Source organism: Mus musculus, chromosome 9 (genome assembly GCF_000001635.26).
Source record: "Mus musculus strain C57BL/6J chromosome 9, GRCm38.p6 C57BL/6J".
NCBI lineage: Eukaryota > Metazoa > Chordata > Mammalia > Rodentia > Muridae > Mus > Mus musculus.
In genome coordinates, this window is record NC_000075.6 from 95109403 (window position 1) to 95128785 (window position 19383).

The 19383-nt window shown below is 43.1% G+C and overlaps 1 protein-coding gene across 2 annotated transcripts in view; it reads left to right on the top strand.

Annotated features, from left to right (window-relative positions):
* Positions 1-19383, top strand: part of Slc9a9 (solute carrier family 9 (sodium/hydrogen exchanger), member 9) — a 560897-nt gene that overhangs the window by 439846 nt on the left and 101668 nt on the right. For both annotated transcript variants that reach the window (XR_003947936.1, NM_177909.5), the window contains exon 13: positions 13609-13660. Coding sequence is in view for 1 of the 2 variants with exons in the window: in NM_177909.5 (NP_808577.3) it covers positions 13609-13660 (52 nt within the window). In the remaining variant the exon portion in view is untranslated. The remainder of the gene's footprint in view (positions 1-13608; positions 13661-19383) is intronic.

A 19383-nucleotide genomic window follows, 5' to 3' on the forward strand; every position in this document is an offset into this window, starting at 1 on the left:
TGACTTTGATTGCTTGCTGTAGTCCTTTTAAGTTGTTTCTATCCTCTAGGTTTAAGTTTGGTAAGTCATGTGTGTCTGGAAATTTACCCAGTTCTAGATTTGTCACTGTGTTGGAAGATAGGTTTTCAATGTATACTTGAATGATCTGAAGGTCACTGGTCTCAGTTACAATGTCTCCACCTTCATTTCTAACTTATTAATGTGACTCCACTCCCTCTCCCTCACTCTCACTCTCCCTCTCCCTCTCCCCTCTCTCCTCTCCCTCTCCCTCTCCCTCTCCCCTCTCCCCTCTCCCCTCTCCCCTCTCCCTCTCCCCTCTCCCCTCTCCCCTCTCCCTCTCTGTGTCTCTCTCTCTGTATCTCTCCCTGCCCCTCACTATTTTGGTTAAATTTTACCAATCTTGGTTCTCTCTTCAAATATCCAACCTTTCATCTCATTGATTTTTATATTTTTGTATTGTCCTTTCATTTCCATATCATGAATATATATACCTGATCTTTATTGTCTCTTTTGATCTACTTAATTGAGGTTTGGCAGTAACAGTGGTGCCATAAACCCCAGATCTTTAGCCCCACTGCTGCCTCACCCTGTCCTGCTCCAGGATCCTAACTGTGCTTGCTATTGGCCAAACCATTCTAAGATCAAAGGTCAAAAGATAAGAGAACTCAGTTGATGCTGTCCACATTGGTCAGGAGTGGAACCTAAGGAGGAAGAATGAGTACAAAGGAGATGATGAGAAGTGAGAATGGTTTCTAAGGATGTACAAGAAGATGTGAGAATATGCAAGTGAGGGGGTGAATTCACCCAAGATCATGGCAGAGCACCCTTCTGTAGGGTGTGCAGATGCCCACTGGGCACCCATATAGCCCCATGGGTATCTCATTCCAAGTCTAGCTTAATTACCAAGTGACTTGAAAGCTGTCTCAATATGATTAAGAAACAGGATGAACTACTTTGATCTATAAGCATGCACTGAATAGTTTGATAAAAATTTCAAAGTTTGTCTTTTGACTTTTCTCCTCAATGACCTCTAAATATACTAACCATACATAAAATAAACAGAGCTAGTATATTGACAAGCAAACATTGCCGACAAACCCTGGGTTTTGAATATTTTATAAGTAAATGGCACAGATCCCAAACTCACATTCCCACATCTTAACATTTATGATGTAGAGGTGTGTCATACAATTAATGGTGTACCAAATATAATCAGCAGTAATTTTTTTTCTTGGAAGAACATAAAGTAATAGCATACCTTGTAATTGATGTTATCTTTGGTTTAGTGAAAACCAGCAAAATTACTTTCAAGATGCACTAGCAAATTTTTCATGTTTCCCAAAATAGCCAGCAAGCAACCATGGTCATGATCCATTTCCCACCAATCTCCCATGGATGGATAAGTAGAGGAAGAAAGAGCTGATCTGGGCTCACGTGGCTATTTACCTTCAGGATTCACATAGCATGTCAGTTACAACATCACTTCACATGCACCAGCTGCTTAAGCTGTCGTCATGGTCCTCTCAAGTGATGGGCTGGGAAAGCCTGAACGGAGCCTTAGCCATGAGCATCCACTTAACTCTCATTTGTTCATTGCCTGCCAAATTGATGCTGATCCTGCTCCCATGCTGTGCATCTTCTGTGATCACGGTGATAATGTGAGAACCTGTTTTGCAGCAAGTCTCCCTATTCTCCCCCATCTTCTCTCATTTACTCTAATGTGACTTCCTAATAACATTTTCATCAGTTCTTGATTCACGTTCCTTATTTTAAACCATTGATTCTAATACCGAAGTGCATTCTTCAATGTTATTCTAGCGCGGAGCACGCATTCCTCAGTGTTTGGAGTCTGAATATTCAATTTCATGTCTGCAAGGTCAAGCCGGTGAGCATGTACACTGACATCACGCTGAACAGCAGTTGGTTTGAACCAGAGAAAAATATTATTTTGTTACTAATTTATGGTTTTCTGTTGATTTATTTTAATCCTGCCCAGCAAGACATGAAAATTATTTTCTTCTCTTCTGATGAGTCACGGCAGTAGCAGCTTCCTAACTTACCCATTATCTCTTCCTGTCAATTTCCTTTGTAAATTAAGATATTTATTCACTCTTAGCAAAAGTAAGGTTGTGTATTAAAACTACTTGTGACAACTCTTCTGGGGCTAAGGAAAAAGCTTTTTCATTTAAAGAGTAAACAAATATGTATGATGTATATGTGTATATATATCTCATAAATCTGAGTGTTAATTATTCATAACACCATGTGGTCTTATAAAGTGTTAACCAACTCAAAGGAAAATAAGACTACAGTTTTTCCTCACTAAGATTATGGATCACAATCTACTTCTAATTATGGGCTTAAATACCAGTTTTGGCAGCCACTATTCATCCCAAAGCCATTTTAATTTCAATTTCAGTGATTTATTAGTGTTGGTGAAACAATCTTCTTTGGCCATTTTTTGTTTTAGGTCCACATGGTTCACAATGCTGTAGAATCTGCAGGATGCTGGTGATGGATGGCCAGCAGCTGCAGACATCCTGGCACAAAACACCATAGAGCCCAGTTTGCAAGTGCTCTGTAATGGTGATCATAAAGAGATGACTTATAAACCCTTCCTTTTGTTGTTCTTAATAACTAAAATAGATGGTGTCACGATAACTTCAGATTTTTTTTCTCAGATTCATATACTTTATGTGGGGTATGGTATTGCCCAGTTGAGACTTTGCATGTTAGTGCGAGCTGTCTCGAGGTTGTGTCTCGGGCTTCCTTTTGAATCCTTTGCCTCTCTTACTCCAGTGCTCTGTAGGAACATCGCCCAATAACTGTGGTGACCTTGAGATTTCGTTCTCACATCCTTCTGACGCAATCACTCAATCACTTGTACTTTGTTTGAATACAAGCCCCAAAATTACCTCAGGCAAGCCTTAACCTTTTTAAGCCTAATTTCCAAAGAGACACAAGAAAACCTTATGCTGTGTTAAGGAAGATTAGACATTCGCACTGACAGAGGGTTGGGATTTGAAGAAACTACTTTCTCAAAACCATCAGTTTCACTAATGGGAAACTGATGTGGGGCAGAGGGTCCCAGGCAAAGTACTAGAATTTTACCTTCTGTATGGGATGATGTAAACTTTCACGTGTGTATGTTTTACTTATACAACCATCAGCCTTGAAAGCATTGTCACTTACCTCTAAGGATTCTTTCTAGGACATCTCAAGACAAAAGAATCTCCTTATTGTCATCGGTTTTACCTGCATGAACTTTTCTTAGGCTATGCTTAGAGGACCTTTAATACTCTCTAAGTACTTGTTTTACTTATGTGACCCCTTTGACAAAGTCCACTGGATTTCTGCAGGTGATTTTCATGAAGATACAGTCTTTGCACTGCAAGAGCATGTAGCCGTTCTAGCTCTCTCCCAGGCTTTCATGGCAGCTGGGAAACACCCAAGATGAGATGCTCTTAGCTTTCCCTCCAGATCCACATTGTGCCCCAAACATGGTATTGCTGGAGAGCCAGGATTAGACCACACTTCTCTTTGTTGTTCTCTATAGCTAGGAGTGGTATGAAGTGGAAGAAAGATGGCCTTTCAAATTGTCTTCCATTCCTATCTGTTTGACTGGGAGGCAGCCACTTGGTTTTCAGGCATTAGGATTTCCACTTTTTCCCCAAAACACCCAAATAGTTCTAGGATTTATTTTCAACCACTTTCAGTTTCCTACCGACTCGTGAAGCATGCTCCTATGACTATTGTATATTCAGGAATAAAATGTCTTTTTCCCGTAGAACACATTCAGCCTGACTTGGAGAAGACACCCCACCTGGTAACACACTAGAATTTAAACAAGCTAATCCACTTGAAAGGGTGGTTGTTCTGGGGATGTGCATTTGGCTCTGATAAATCCCTAATTGCTCAGGCAGGGCACCCACAGAGAAGCCTGAGGAAAGAAAGGCCAGCTGCCTTGCTAAGCTTTTACATCTGTCTTCCCACCGAAGGGTGTCAGTGCACTTGTGGCTTAGGTCAAAATAAATTAGTCTGCATAATCATTCTTAATCCGGTTTCTAACTGATCTTATCTGTAGTTTGAAATTAGCTTACCTCTTGGCAGAACTAAACACTCTGAACTTAAAGGAAGTTTTGCTAAACATGAAGCACAGGATGTTATTTGTGTCTATGACGTGCACTTGTTTATTGAAGTTTACTCTTCAAAGACCATAATATTTTTAGCATCTCATACATCTCTCAACGGTATTCTTAAGTTGGCAGATGGGTTTAAACCCTTGCCACATGGCTCAGCTCTGAAGACAGAACACGTCTTCTTTTCCCAGTCATTATACCCCCAAATTCTATTGCTGAATCAATTGGAATCCCAAGCCACAAAGAAAATCTGCTTTAGGGCCAGGTGAGAAGTGGTGAGAATCAACTGTAAGGTCAGAGATTTCCAAACAGAAAAGCAAGCATACAAAGACCCGTACCAACCGGCATAAGCACAACTCTATCTTCCAGGCACTTTCTGGGTGACAGGTTTTGGCTGGGCTCCCTCGTAGGCCATATCCGCAAAGCCATCTGGGACAGTTGCCATTCAAATCTCCCATTGTGCTGAGAAAGAAGCTGAACAGCTTCTTGTGTGGAGTCACACAAATAAGTGTTAATAAGTCTTCAGGATTATGTTGGATATGACAAATGCCTCTTGATAACCATCGTGGACCAGCTCCAGTACGTTCTATCATCAGAGAATAACAAACCAGACCTTCTTAGTCTTCTCAGCTTGACAGTGCTTTACGGAATCCACCTCAGTTCCATAATCTCTGGGAACAAAAACAAACAAACAAACAAACAAACAAACAAAACAACCAGATTTGGGCTCAGGACAGCAAGGCAGAAATGTCACAATAGTCCCTTGATCCAGCCATGTTCAGTTTGATAACAAGACAAGCCCCAATGTTTGGGAAGCATAACCTAGAACAGAGGTGCCCACTAGATAGGTCCATGCCAAGAAGGCAATTCTGTTCTAAGCAGCATCCTCAGGCTTGTATGGCCTGAGGGTGAGGACCACAATCATTGCACATCCTTCAGGTCACATGTGGAACCTCCCTTGCGTCTTCAACTTCATTTGCATATCTTCTGATGCTCCACATTCAGCACTGAGTCCACATGTGTCCTCTTGGAGTAGAAATGTCATGTCCTGTGCCCAGTGACTGCCCAAGAGCCTCACTGTAGCAACATTGCCCTATCATCCTTGGCTTTATAGGGGAAAGGAATTGTGGCTTTCCATGAATCCAAGCCCACACTATTTGGATACTATAATGTGGTCCCTGACCTGTGTCATGCATATCAGTCCCGGCCAAAATTTTTCATATTCACTGCATATCTTTCCAGAAAATATTCATTTATCTACAAGACTGCCTAATGATCAATCCTCTGAGCCTCTTTCATGATGGCTTCTCTGTAGTCCTTAAGTGAGATGTCCGAACTGATGTCAAATGCTGAACTTGCCACACCATGAAAATTTCTAATCTTCTGGCTTTATGTTTGAAGAAGCCATTAGCTATCCTATTTCTTATGTTTTCCCTGTTGGTCTGAACTTCTCTTTCAGGCAAGCAAAGAGCAGAGACCGGAAGGTGGAGAGCTAGCGTCTCCTGAGATGATAATGTGGGGAGTGGACACTGTTCCACTGGAGCAGACATGCTCTGACCTTATGAGCCTGAGCTTCAGTCTCACCTGTACAATATGATGTCACTTTGGGGAGACTCTCTCTGATGCTTGCCCTCTTTAATATGGCTGGGAGGGAAGCATGCCTTTCAGGTGCCCTAAGCAGAAATTCAGAGACATCTCCAAATGTATCTGTCATATGTCCCTTCAGTAGCTACATATCTGAGATGTTTCCCCTCTTCACCTGTGTCTTAAATTATATCCTAATGAATTCTTGGTTAAACAACTGAAGCTGTTCAGTAAATGGCCCTCCTTTCCAGGAGTCTCGCAAACACAACACATAACCTCAGTGATCTTTCTAACATGTTTTCTTAAACACAGCATTCAATCAAGAGTCCCCATAATTCAGCCTCCAGACACTGTAGTGTCTTAAAGCAGCCCTGCCTGCAGTCTGACTGTTCAGCACATTCCAACCTTCTTAATGCTGCTGTGGCTTGTTCAGCCTCCTCTTCTTTTGCCACAAACCCCAGTGTCACTTTTCAGTATCCAGCTCTTCTAAGAAGCAGACTTAGTTCCCACCCAGCCTCCCACTGTCAGCCTCTTTATTGGTACATTCCCACTGTTAGCCTCTTTATTGGTACATTCCCACTGTCAGCCTCTTTATTGGTATGTTCTTATTGTCCATGTGTGATGCTCCTCACACCACACTGTACTGTTTCTCCTCTCTGGAGCTTCTCTTTCCCAATAGATCTTGGGCCAGTGATGGCAGGACTCCTATTATTGACCTTTGTATCTTAGCATCTGTCATTTACAGAAAATCCATCCTTGGTCTTAACCTAGATTGTATTTATCACTTGATTTAAACCACATCAATTTCTCCCTAATAAGAAGAGCATAACTAATACTCTGTGACTGTTTCTTGGGTGGCAGCCAGTGTTTGTGCACCTTATGCATTTGCTTGTTTCTTCCTTGTTGAACCACTTAGTTTTCATTGTTAACTTGATACAAGTAAGAGCCAAATAGAAAGAAGGAGCCCCAGTTGAGGAAAATTTGGTCAGTTGATGAAATTGGCTTGTGGCCATGTGTTTTGGGACTTGTCTTGATTATGTGGGAAGAGTTGGCCCACTCTGGGAAGTGCCAACCCGGGGAAGGAGGTCCTGTGTTGTATAAAAAGGAAGACTGAGCAAGCCATGGAGACCAAGCCAGTACGCAGTGTTCCTCTAGGTTCCTGCTCTGAGTTGCAACTCTGGCTTTCCTCAGTAAGGGATTAACCTGGAAGTGTAACTCAACTAAACCCTTTCCTCCCCAAATTGCTTTTAGCCATAGTGCTTACCAAAGCAGCAGAAAACAACCGGAAATATGTGTAATGGCCCATAAAATGGATCCTGCTTACTGCCATTTACAGTTGAGAAAATTAAGGTTTAAAGAGGCTACAACAAGTGTTTGAGGGACCAGGGAGCGTGCAGATGAAGATACTTGTCACACAGGCCTGGTGGCCTGAGTCTGACTCTAGGAACCCATGTTAAGTTGCAAATCGAGGACAATTCCACAATTGTCCTGTGACCTCTACATGCATGTTGTGGCACATTCATCACCACCTTAACATGTACACAAACACATGTACACCATACTAATAAATAAAACTTTCCACATTGCACATGCAATCAATGAGAGCTATCAGATTTGAAACCCCATGGCCCAAACTCTTTACTACAGAGTCATACTGAAAATAAAACTGAAATGTATGTATATATATGTGTGTGTATGCACACATATAGATAGATAGATGGATAGATAGATATATAGATAGAGATATATAATTGCTTCTGCTACTTAACTTTGATTTACTTTCTTGTCTCCCAAAGTCAAGTTAAAATATTTTAATTATTAAATTGGACTAATTTTAATCATCCATAGACTCCAATGATATTTAATCAATGGATGTGGGGAGCGGTGAGGTACAGTGCCAAACTGTAGTCCCCATTTAGTACCCTCAAGCCCACATAAGAGTACCCAGGCATTAGCCGATGCCTCTCACACCGCTCCATTGTCAAGCTATATTTATGTGTTCAATATCCAGTCACCCTTCTCTTACTGAGACTCCTTTTTAATACTGTACCATCAACTGCAGGTCTGAGAGGGAATGGTTTCTCCTCCTTCACTTCGCAGCCCATCAGTAGTGGGCTCAAAAGAATCAAAAGAGTTCCTAAGACGACTGGAATTCACATAATGAAACTAAGTCCTAGTAATATTTCACCGCCCCAAAGGTTCTAAGCAGTAAGAATTGGAAAGGAATTTTTGGCTTTAATGGGAAAAGTGAACCTTTTGTTAGTCACTTCGCTTGCTTTCCTGCTAAGAAGAAAAAAAAAAAAAAACCAACGTTGAAGCATTCATTTGGCTATGGTTGGGTATGAGAGCATCCAGAGATTTTAATATGTCTAATAAAATCCACCAAAGAATGGAGGCGCACCGGGAAAGGGGGAGCATTATGGTCCACAAGAGATGCATTTACTCTGAAAGTGGAGCTAGATGCTCGCTGTAAATGAGGAGCCCAGAGTGAGATGTTCGAGGGCACAGCTGGGAATATGTGCGGAGCTCACTTTCATTTCCATTTGAATACCACAGAGGAAGCGCTCCGCTCACTTAGAATTAAAAAGTACATCAAGAATGCAAAATGTCATATAAAATTTTAACCATACTTTTTAGCTGCTTTTGAGTCCCTTCACTGGCTTTTCGGCGCTCCGCTTTCAGATAACGTCTTGGCCTTCTGTGATGTGTGCACATCTGCTCTTGGCCTCCTCTCTCTGCAGCTACCTGTGCATCAGCTCTACCTGCCTCCTGCGCGTCTTCTTCCTGTGAAGTCTTCTCTTTCTCTTCTGCATGTTTCCATTTTACTTTCCTGTTTTCTTCCTGATCAGCTTTCCCCATTCTTCCTTTTGCTTGTTAGCTATCTTCCTTTGCTTTCACTCTATTAATAAATCATATATATATATATATAGAACCCCAACTGAGAAAAGCAGACAGAAATGATACCCTTTAGTCCAGTTGTGGCTCAATGTGGCTGTTGATATAGTTTCTGGGATGCCTTAGTGCAGGACCTAAGGGTTTGTCCAGAGACACAGGTAAGTAACAGGCATGGTAAGTCTGGACCCTGGTGCTTCTGACAGGAAATGCTGATAATAATAAAAATTAATGTCGACATCATGTGATAACATAGGGTTTCTCTGGGGAGCCTTGGCTGACCTGGAAATTACTCTGTAAACCAGGCTACCTTTGGATCTGCCTGCCTCTACCTCCAGAGTGCTGTGATTAAAGGTGTGCAGCGCCACCACCCAGCTGCAGCTAATAACATTTAGAGCCTTCTATGCACTGGGTTCTAAACTAAACACTTTTTATAATCATTCCATTAAGTCCCATTGAATTATTACTCCCTTTGTACTAATAAGGAAACTGGATAGAGACACTGTGCATGGTCCAGACCATGAATAATGAAAAGGTAGACCTGTTTCAGAGCCCAGGCAGTATGGCTTCAGATCACCCCTCTTCACAGCTGGGTTTTACTGATACATCAAAAGCTGAGAGTGGCCCTGGAGTCGATGGGCTCCAGTAAGGGCTGGGAAACAATACAGAGCTCTAGTTTGTCCTGTAGTGTCACCTCAGTGTAGCCACACAGGTGAACAGAGGGTAAGCCAAAGTCACCACAGACAAAACAAGGTAAACTCAGATGTACACAGAAACTATACCAGGAGAAGTAGTTTTCAGAGAGGGTGAAACTTTCAGGAAGGAATCTAAGACCTATAAAGGCAGGGGAGCCATAGGGACAGAAGGAAAGAGAAGAGCAAAGTTTGAAAGCTTGAGAAAGAAGGCAGGACATCACAGACACCCAGAGGCAGCCAGTGTGGCCCAAACAACAAACCTGGAGATTGGAGGGAATAAGGCGGGTCATGAGAAAGGCATGAGTGGAGCGAGACATAGTTATAGCCCAGAGCCAGTCTCAGCTACCGGCATAGGCATGAAGACAATGGATAGACAGGAGGCATTAGGTCAGATTGGCAGAAGGGAAACCTTGACACAGTGGGAGAAGTGTCAGAGAATCTTGAGTATCGCTTACACAGGTTGGACTTCATCCCATAAACCCCTTGATTTCACTTGGGGATCTGCGATGTACACATGTGGGTGTACACACACTGGGGTGACATCGTGTCTTGTTTCTACAATCCCTTCCAAACCCATAGGGTGTAAGTGATCTTTAATGCATAAAAGTGAGTGGGTGCAAGGTTATCCTGAAAATATGTTTCTTTCACATTCTAACTTGCTTCCTGAAACAGAGCAGTGAGTGAGACAGATGCAGGCAGAATGTTTTCATAGCCCTGGGGATGCTGTGTGAGTGTGCCATGCATGCCAATATCCATTATTACATACAACAATCAAGAAAAAGACAGAAAACTACCCTTAGAGAGATCAGGGGTTTAAGCTGAGGTTGTACGAGGCGGGGTAAGAAGAACCGAGTGATTCTGTGAACTGTTCTCCGGAGTTTGCAATTTGTTATTATATAATAAACCTAAAAATAAAAACATGTCCAGCTTAATTATCAAGCTATTAGTCCCACTAAATAAAAAGTGGTGTTGCGGTGGGTGACGTGACACAGAGAAAATATGCTAACACATTATGGTTGCAGCCAGGAAATCAAGAGAGTCTAATTGGCAGATTTAAAAAATAATAATAGTAGTTAGGAGACATTTAATGTGGCCATAAAGAGGTTCACACACCTCTCAGAAATCATTATGAAGTGGCAAGCATTAGGTTTTATGGGACCAAGGGCGATACTGAGCCCTCTAGTTAAGAAGAGAACACCCCAGCACCCTGTGTTTAAGGAGGCAAGAAGCCAAGCAATATATTTTGGCAAGATTTTTTTTTAAATCGAGAATTGCTGAAGTCTCAAATGGATGGTGTTTCTTATGCTATTCCCTCATGGCAATTAACTACCGCACTTTTTCCCTAAATTTTATTTTCATTAAACCTTCCACACTAAATACATGTGGGGCCATTTCTATTTGCTCACCCAGTGCTCACTCAGGCTGCCCCGAAGGCAAGTGGCTCTCAAGTGCTGCCTCCTGTCTTTCTCCAAGCCATTTCAGATACCTACTCTGCTGTCAGCAAAGACCATCAGCAGTGTGGCCGGAAACAGACATCCTCCAGCCGGAAATGGTCTGAGGTGGGGCGGGGCAGGGCAGTGTCTTGTTCCCACCCAAGCCTCTGAGATGCTTTGCACACAGGAAGCCAAAGCCCATAATCAGCTGACATCCTTTCTCACTTTCAGCAGGCTGCCTGAATAATTGGGACTAGAAGTGTCTGCTTTGATTGCTGTGGGGAGAAATGCTTAAATGTTGGTGAAAACCCTCAGTCCTGCCTCTTTTATAGCTGGGTTTCTTAGGAAAGCCCATCTCTGTTCTCTCCCATGCTTCAAGCAGAACACTAGAAAAAGGCCCCAAAGTGGTACAGCAATTGATGCTTGGGCATCTCCGCATCTCCATTCAATCTGCAGCCCACCAGGGTGCCCAGCAGCCCTGAGACAGGTTGGACCTTTGCTTGTTGAAATGGAGCCTCAAAGGAATTTTCTGCATGAGCAGAAAGAGACACTCTACCAATCGTCCTAGTGCCAGGAAAACGGGACAGCGTGGACCGGACCGCCACACATGGAACCCCTGTGGTCACACACACTCTGTGGCCACTGTCTGGACTTGGTGGGGGCGGGGAGAGTGTCTTACCTTAATTCCCTTCTGCTCTCTCACCTCTTCACCCACTCCAATCCCTTCTGTCCTCCCTTTCCTCTCCTTTTCTCCCTCTTACGCTTCTTCTTAGCACATCCCCTGCGCCCCCCCTCCACGCACACATACATACATACCACGCATGTACCCTTTTCTCCTTCTTAAGTGAAATAATTGAAAAACTTTTCCCCACTCGACTGAGAAGAATCAAATGCTAGTCCACTCGAAGCCCTCACCATCAGCCTGAATGCCACAGATGGAGACAATAAAGAGCTGCTCCTTTTGGGTGTTCAAGCTGGGGGGCTACCTGTGCGCAGAGCATCCTGATTTGCAGGACTTTCAAACAGGTCTCGTTTTCACTGTCCTGCCATCAGCTCATAGCTCAAGCTAGGGCTTCTAGCTTGCTCGGTCTTCACCCCCAGCCAGATGCCTGGAGGATGACTGAGAGATATTTGAGAGCAGTAGAGGCTGATCTGTTAAAGGCAGCCTTTGCAGAGCTCTGCTGGAGCCTGACTTAAGCCGGGCCCGCCCACTCACCAGCTTCCTCCCACACTCCCAGCCCACCCCCAACCCAAGGGGCTCACTGTATGGGAGAGGAAATGCAACCATCAGGGCCCCTCACTCGCTCTGGCTCTTCTGGAACCCTGGGAAGAACCACAGCGTGGTGTTCCCAGGGTCTGTGTTTCTGTAAGATTTGGGAGAGGAGTGTTTTAAACACAGATTAAACTGCTGTTTCATCTACTAAGCTCCCCACTCGCCCTCAGTCTTCTCTGATAGGATGGCTGTGGGCAACTGGGGATCCAACCCAGGAGCAGCTGCGGAGAGCACGTATTTCATGCGCAGTGAGTGGGATCCATTTCTAAGAGCCACAGTGACCTCTGTGTGTGCAAGTCCCTGCTGGTCATCCTGGAGTAGGAAAAGCTTAGAGAAACTTAGTGTAATGGCTGCAATAAATGTAGACATATCTCTTGGCACCTGGCAGCAAAGGCCTGTGGGTATCGAGAGGGGTAAGCCCAAGGAATGAGATACACAGAGCCAGAAGCAATTCTGGAGAATGAAAACTCAGTTCTCTTTGATGCCTGTCAAAATGGAGATGCGGAAATGTACTCAGTAAGGAGGCACGGGGAGAGATCAGTACACTGTACATTGTTTATGGAAATTGCATGAAATTTATCAGGAATCTTGCATTCGGCAGATTAGCATGACAGGGCTGCATGGAGCAAGCCAGTCTGGGTAAGAAAGCATGTTTTATTGCCTTCTGGTTATCAAGAACTTGAGTCTTGCTAGGGAAGAAGATTCCCTCTTTTTTTTCTTCCCATCCTCGTGTAAAATCATCAGATACAGAAATCTCAAAGTGTGCAAGCAAATTTTACAGCACAGAAGGCGATTTTAGAGATGTGCCAGAACGGTCAGTTAAAACATTGTGGTGATGATGTTGTTGTTGTTGTTATTTTGTGAGATTGGTTGCAGCCTTACAAAATTTCTTATTTCTCCTTTTCTAGAGAATCTCTTTAGAACATCCCATATTTGTCTTCTATATTATTTCCTTAAAACACACACACACATCTACACACACATGCACACACACGTACACACACACATGTACACACACACACATGTACACACACACATGTACACACACACACATGTACACACACACATGTACACACACACACACACTGCCAATTCTATAACGTTCCGGCCCTGCAACCTAGACCCTCCCTGAGGACAACCCACATGAATCTGGACAAGGCTTTTTTTTTTTTTTTTTTTCTCTGCATTAGAGAACTCAGCTCCAGGCTAGGGATCCATGATTCTGAGACAGTTTGCTTGGAGAATCCTGTGGGGTAGCCCTGGTTTTGAGGATACAGAGGCCTTTCTCATGATGGCTCCTATCCCAAGTTCTCAGGGCCGTACTCCTACACTGGAAGCCAGTAGCAAGCGATGAACTGGTGTGTGCGCTCCATTTTTCCTGCTGTGCCAAGCCCAGCTGTGCACAGCCTCCCTGTGATCAGTCTGTTGGGGCTTCTATTTCTAAGGAAGCCAGATGGTTTTCTCACCAAACCTTTGCTCGCATTTACGTTGTGTTTAGGTCACCTGATGATTTGATTAATGCTCAAGGTCTCATCTCCTCCGCAGGACACTTATGCTTATCTACTCTTTTTTGTTTTGCTTTTTTTAAACAGAGTTGGTGTGGACCTGGATGAAAGTCTGAAGGAAGAGCCCTCCTCACAGCAGGCAAGTTCCATAAAGTCATGGATAAAACATGGACTGGTCCACTGCTCATCCGTGCTCCTAGAGTACATAGCCAAGGGAGCTATTTCTAAAATGGGTTGCCTCTGCTGATAGTGCCTAGGAATTCACAGTGTTGGTTATGTTTAACATATGAATGCTCAGAACCAACTCACTGCCACCTCTTGGGATATCAAGAATCCTGAAAACACAATATGGGATCTAGACTAGAACCCAAAGAATGAGCCTCCCCATGGTGCCTCCCGCCCAGCTGCTAGCCCATTGATCTCAGTGAAGTCAATCAAAGCTTGTTCAGCACACAACAGAGGGTCCTGTTTATCCTGAATAGCTTCTTCTTCACCAGATCTGGGTGAGGAAATTGCTCAGAATAAAATACTAACCCCTTAAGTAGAGGAAAATTGTTCTCCAACCCTAGTTTTGAATCTGCCATTAAGGTAGGATCAGCCATCAGTGATATTGCCTTAGTCATTCCTTACTTGGTCACTCACCTTAAAACAAATGAACCAATGTGTGGGAATCTTCCTCGTTTGCTGTAATCAGAAGTCTGCAGACATGATCAGAGTAATGTGGTAAATACATGGCTTTGCTTGGTAAACTGTGTTTTGATCGTGTTTGGATTTGAGGACAACCCCTGCTTTGATAGTAAGGGTTTCCCCCTCGTACCAACAATGTACCACAGCCAGCTGGCATTCCTAGGCAAGAGGCCACTTCCCTGGGTCAGACAAAGAAGGAAGAGCCCTGTTGCACAGAGAAGGTTGAGGAATGAAGTTTGTAATGAACATGACTCTTGTGTTCTATGAACATGGTTGCCACGTGTGTTCTGGGGCCATAGGTACTCTTTTCACGGACTGATTGCCCAGGGAACAGCATCAGTGGGGGACACAGCACAGCATGGCTGCTGGAATATTAGGACTGGGGACAGCTTGATGACCTTAGAGACAGAATCAAAGCCATCGCCTGGGCTGTAATGAGTAGTGAGGAAGGTCTGGCTGTGGCTGAGGTTTCAGAAACATTTTCATCTACCATAGGTCAAATAATCTATTCTCCGACCTTGAAGCAAAACCTTCATCTAAATTCTGTCTTCTTCATGTGCGTCTTTCTTTAGAAGACAGAATAAGAAAAGTCATCAAAGAAAATCCTTTGCCTTCCTCTAATGACCTAAAATTTTATAATCGCATATAATTATTGGTAAAATTTCCTACTAGCCTGAGTCATTTTTAAAGTTTATACATATTTTAGCTTTTTCATACAACATTTTAAAGTTCACCACTGTTAGTTCGGCAGTGACTCTCACCTGGAGATATTACCATAATGAAAGGTATTTTTTTTAGTTGTTTTAGAAATAAGATTGTGCCGCATAGAAAATGAACATCATGTGACATTTGGGTCTTGGAAAAGCTTTCACATCTTGGGAGTTTCACCTTCCCTGTCTGTCCAAAGTGAATGATAATGGTGTTTATCTCAGGAAGCTGTCACAAAAAAAAAAATCAACAAGAAAAAAAACAAACCTAAGCTTAGGACTAGGGAGATGGCTCAGTGGGTAGGGTGCTTGCTGTGTAAGCAAGAGGCCCTGAGCTCAGATCTCCAGCACCCATATAAAATCTAGACTTGGAGGTGCACAGCTGCAATCACAGGGCTGGGTAGGGATGGGAACCGGTTGATTCTGGGGTTCATTGGCTGGCCAGCCTACCTGGAACAAAGAGCTCTAGTTTCACTAAGAGTGGCAGGCTAAGAAAAACTTTAAGTCAACAAACAATGGGGGAAGACCTCCAGTATGAACCTCTGGCCTCCACATGCATTCACATATACATACAAGCTAGCATGCGCATACACACACACACACACACACACACACACACACACACACACACACACTGTTAATACAAACCAAACTCAACTTTTAAAAGATTTTAGACACTTCACCTCACTACATTAAATAATTATGTGTTTTAGATTTCAGTAGAAGAATAATCAGAACAGAGAGTAAGTAAACACACAGGAATAAGGAGAATCCAAATCAGCAGGTTGCAGGGCCTCCATCCCTGCCGAGCTCCAACTACAAATGAATATTACGTTCCCTAGAGACACCTGGCAGAAAGAGGAAATAATCAGTCATATCCTAAGTCCTTATCCTTCGGGGACACAAAGCATGTCCCTGCCCTGGTGGTGTAAAGAGTGGTGCTTACTGTTTCTAACCAGATCTCCCCAGAGCTTCACGCAGAGGGCAAAGAAGGGGCTCTCTCCATGTTAAGCCATTCCCACTCTAAATCACAAGCTCCTGAAGGAGCCGTTGTGGCTTACAAATAACTTTCAGGGGATTCTGGGCATCCTTTCTCACCATGTTCTTTAGCTAGCAAAACTAGCAAATGGCAAAACCCGTTTTGGAAAGAGGTTGGAGTAATTATCCCCTTAGTGTCAAGTACATGAAGCACTGAACTCCGACCAGAAGTCATTGGCCACGGGATGCGTGCAGCTGCCATTCAACCTGGGCGAAGTGTGTTTGGTACTTTGTGAGCCTTGTGTCAAGATGCTCTCTGCTGTCCTTCTGCCTGGCAATGCCTTACTTGTCATCTATTGATGCCAAGCATAAGTCTGAGTTTTAGCAAGACCATGTCCCTACTTACTTTGCCTTTACTAAACCAAGTTTAAATTAACAAGATTAATATGTGGGATGATCTCTGCACTGGCTAACCACAACAGCAGTTCCTAATGAAAAGCTAAAAATGTTTAAACTACTTACAGCCATTCCTGACTCCGCAGTCTCAGAGTCAATACTGTATAATTAAATGCAGCTGCTTATAAAAGAATTCCCATCTTCTTAGCTTGTAGAGAATACTTCTGGGCTGTAAGCTTGAGGCACAGCTCCCTGTGCAACACATGACAGTGCAATCTTTATTTTGCCAGGCTCAGAAACTTTGCAAAGCATGCTCCAAATGCAACCATTCAGCTTTGAGTGCACACAGTTTATGGCTTTGCTGCTTTGAGAAGTGTATGTTATGTATACTGTATGTTATGTATCTCTCACTCATGTTTGAAAAACAGATAGTACTACCCTTCCTCGAGCCCCAGATAGTTTTCCTGTTCTTGGAAACACGCCCTTGTGAGGTGGGTAAAGTCTCTGGACTGTGGTGTAAATTTCCAGCACTTAAGAGGACTCAGCAGGGCGTCTCTTCCCTTTTCATCAGTCTGTCAGGATCTCCCCGTTGAATGCTGGCTATGGTTTTTAATATTATTCTAAGCATATTGCATGCTTTACACCAGTTTCAGAGATAACCCTGAACAGGCACTATATCATCCCATCTACACGCAAGGAAACTGTACACAGAGAAGTTAGATAACATGACCACAGGCACGGAGAAGGCAAAGGTAGAATTTGAATCCAAGTAATTTGGTTCCAAAATATCCCACTTTATCAGATAAGAGTGCGTTCGTGTGAGTAGTCATTGACCCCACACCTATCAAATATAAGCTGCTATGCAGAGAATTCAACTGTTACTATTTTGAAGTCTTTTCCCACACAGAACTTCTGTTCCAAGGAGGAACACCTATCAGAAAAAAGATAGTATGTAAAGGTTGTGAGTTCAGAAAAAGATAACGATGAAGCAGGTGAGGGGGTGGAGAAGGGAGGAGAGGTCATTGGCTATATAGGGCAGATCTATGAAAGTACCATTTGATAGAAAACTGAAATGTGCGGAAGCAAGCCAAGTGGAAAGGAAGGCAGTGGTCCAGTCAGATGGCACAGCAAGGATGCAGGCTCCATGTCAGTGGATTGGTGTGAGCACAAGCAGAACCAGGTGCAGGCCAATGTGGCTGAAGGTGAGTAGCCAAGGCAGAAGTAGGTAAGTGAGCTGGCAGTGGTGAACAGGGCCAGTATTGGAGCTGCAGTGGCGAGTTTGATCTTACTCTGCAGAAAATGGACATACCCAACAATTTCTCAAGCTTAGAAGTTTTTCCTTTCTCCTAACCCAACTCTGTCAACTATTACTTTTGTCATTACTAACATAACTTTATTTTTAACACAGTGCTAGCCTGTGTAGGGTTTCTCTTAAATATTAGCTTGCACTTTTCTATTACTTCCTGAAGGTCTGGTTGTCCATTCTGTGTGGATATGACCTTGGTGTCTTGGTTCTGATGGCTATGGCTCCAGACAGTTCAAGCCCAGTTGCAAAAGGTCCCAAGGAGTGCAGAAGTATGCCTGCAATAACTGAGCAATGGGGATTTAAAGATAAGATTTCTCACCCAGAAAGACTCATGCTAAGCAAAGACACAAAGAAATGCCTGTCAAATATGAAGGGCATAAGTACAGTGAGCAAACGCTTGTCTGCCAAGTATCTGAAAGCCATCACCTTGAATACCTTTGAAACCTGCAATTACTGGTGCAGAATAGAGGTATTTGTTCCTTGGCCCAAATGACACTTCTTATCACTGGTCCTCCAGAGCCCCAGAGCACAGAGCCATAGGTAAGTTCATCAGGGGGAGAGACTAATTAGCTATAGGTGGGGCCATTTGGTCCATTATCTATGGATTACCTTTTCATTGTTTATATTTTCAGATAGTCCTAATAAAATTTTAACAACAGAACAGTGAAGTCCACCTAGAGCTATCACACTTAGCAGTGAACATTCTCATGTACATGTTTCATTTCTTGAGCCTTTACAGTTGGCATTGGTTTTCATGGGATGTAAATTCCACACGACATCCCACAAGTGTTTTAGGAATAGAATACTAGGCTCAGACATTGATATGGCCCAGATGAAAGTTTTTAATGCCACATTGTAACTAAAACTATCTTGATTTAAAAAAAAAAAAAAGAATATCCCTAAGCGAATTCCTTGAGTTTTCCCTTGGCTGACACTGACATTTTTGTTTGTAACACTTAGCTATGTCATACACACCCAAAGGCAAATGCCACATTAACATGTTTACATTATAGGGCCAATGTCCACATGTTTTTCTTAGCATCAGGCCCTTTAACTTCATGTTCTAGAAAGTAGGAATAACGCTGAGGAAGCAGAGGGTGGTGGCAGTTACAACCTAAGGAGCAATTTTACACATTTTATATACAAGATAAATCATCTTTAATTTTTACTTTGCCCAATCAGGATATCTATTATTAGAGCCCTCTGTAAAAGTGAGAATATGAATGTTTTAAAAAGGAATCCTCCCAAGATAACCAACCCAGGATGTGTTGAGCCAGGAGTGAGAGCCAAAGCCACTCATCCTGACAGTCCTGCATGGGCACTTGTCTAGTCTGTATAAAGCCACCCTTACCATTGGCATTGAAGCCAGTCACTTTGCCAGTGAGTCTAACTTGCCAGTTCTATCAAGAATATAAGCAGATCTTCATTTCAAAGGCCCATAGCATAGTCCCCATCCTCTGCTCGATTATCTCCACATGGAATCCTCCCCTTCTCCAATACCCACTAGGCTAAAAGCCTTGTTCCATTGTCTAGGAAGTCATCTACACTCTACACAGTATGTCAACATTCAGTTACAATAGAGTAGGCTCTACATCCTCCCCCGTACCATTATTCAATGCTTCTTAATTCCTCCTTACAAGAGCTGCCTGTCTAAAACTCTTGTTCCTGTGGAGGTCTAAAGGAGGAACATTCTATAAGGGACAAAAATCCCAAAAGAAGGGACACTCACAGTCTGTGTGATGAATAGAAATGATGCCGTTACAACTGGAATAGCCACTGGGAGCATTA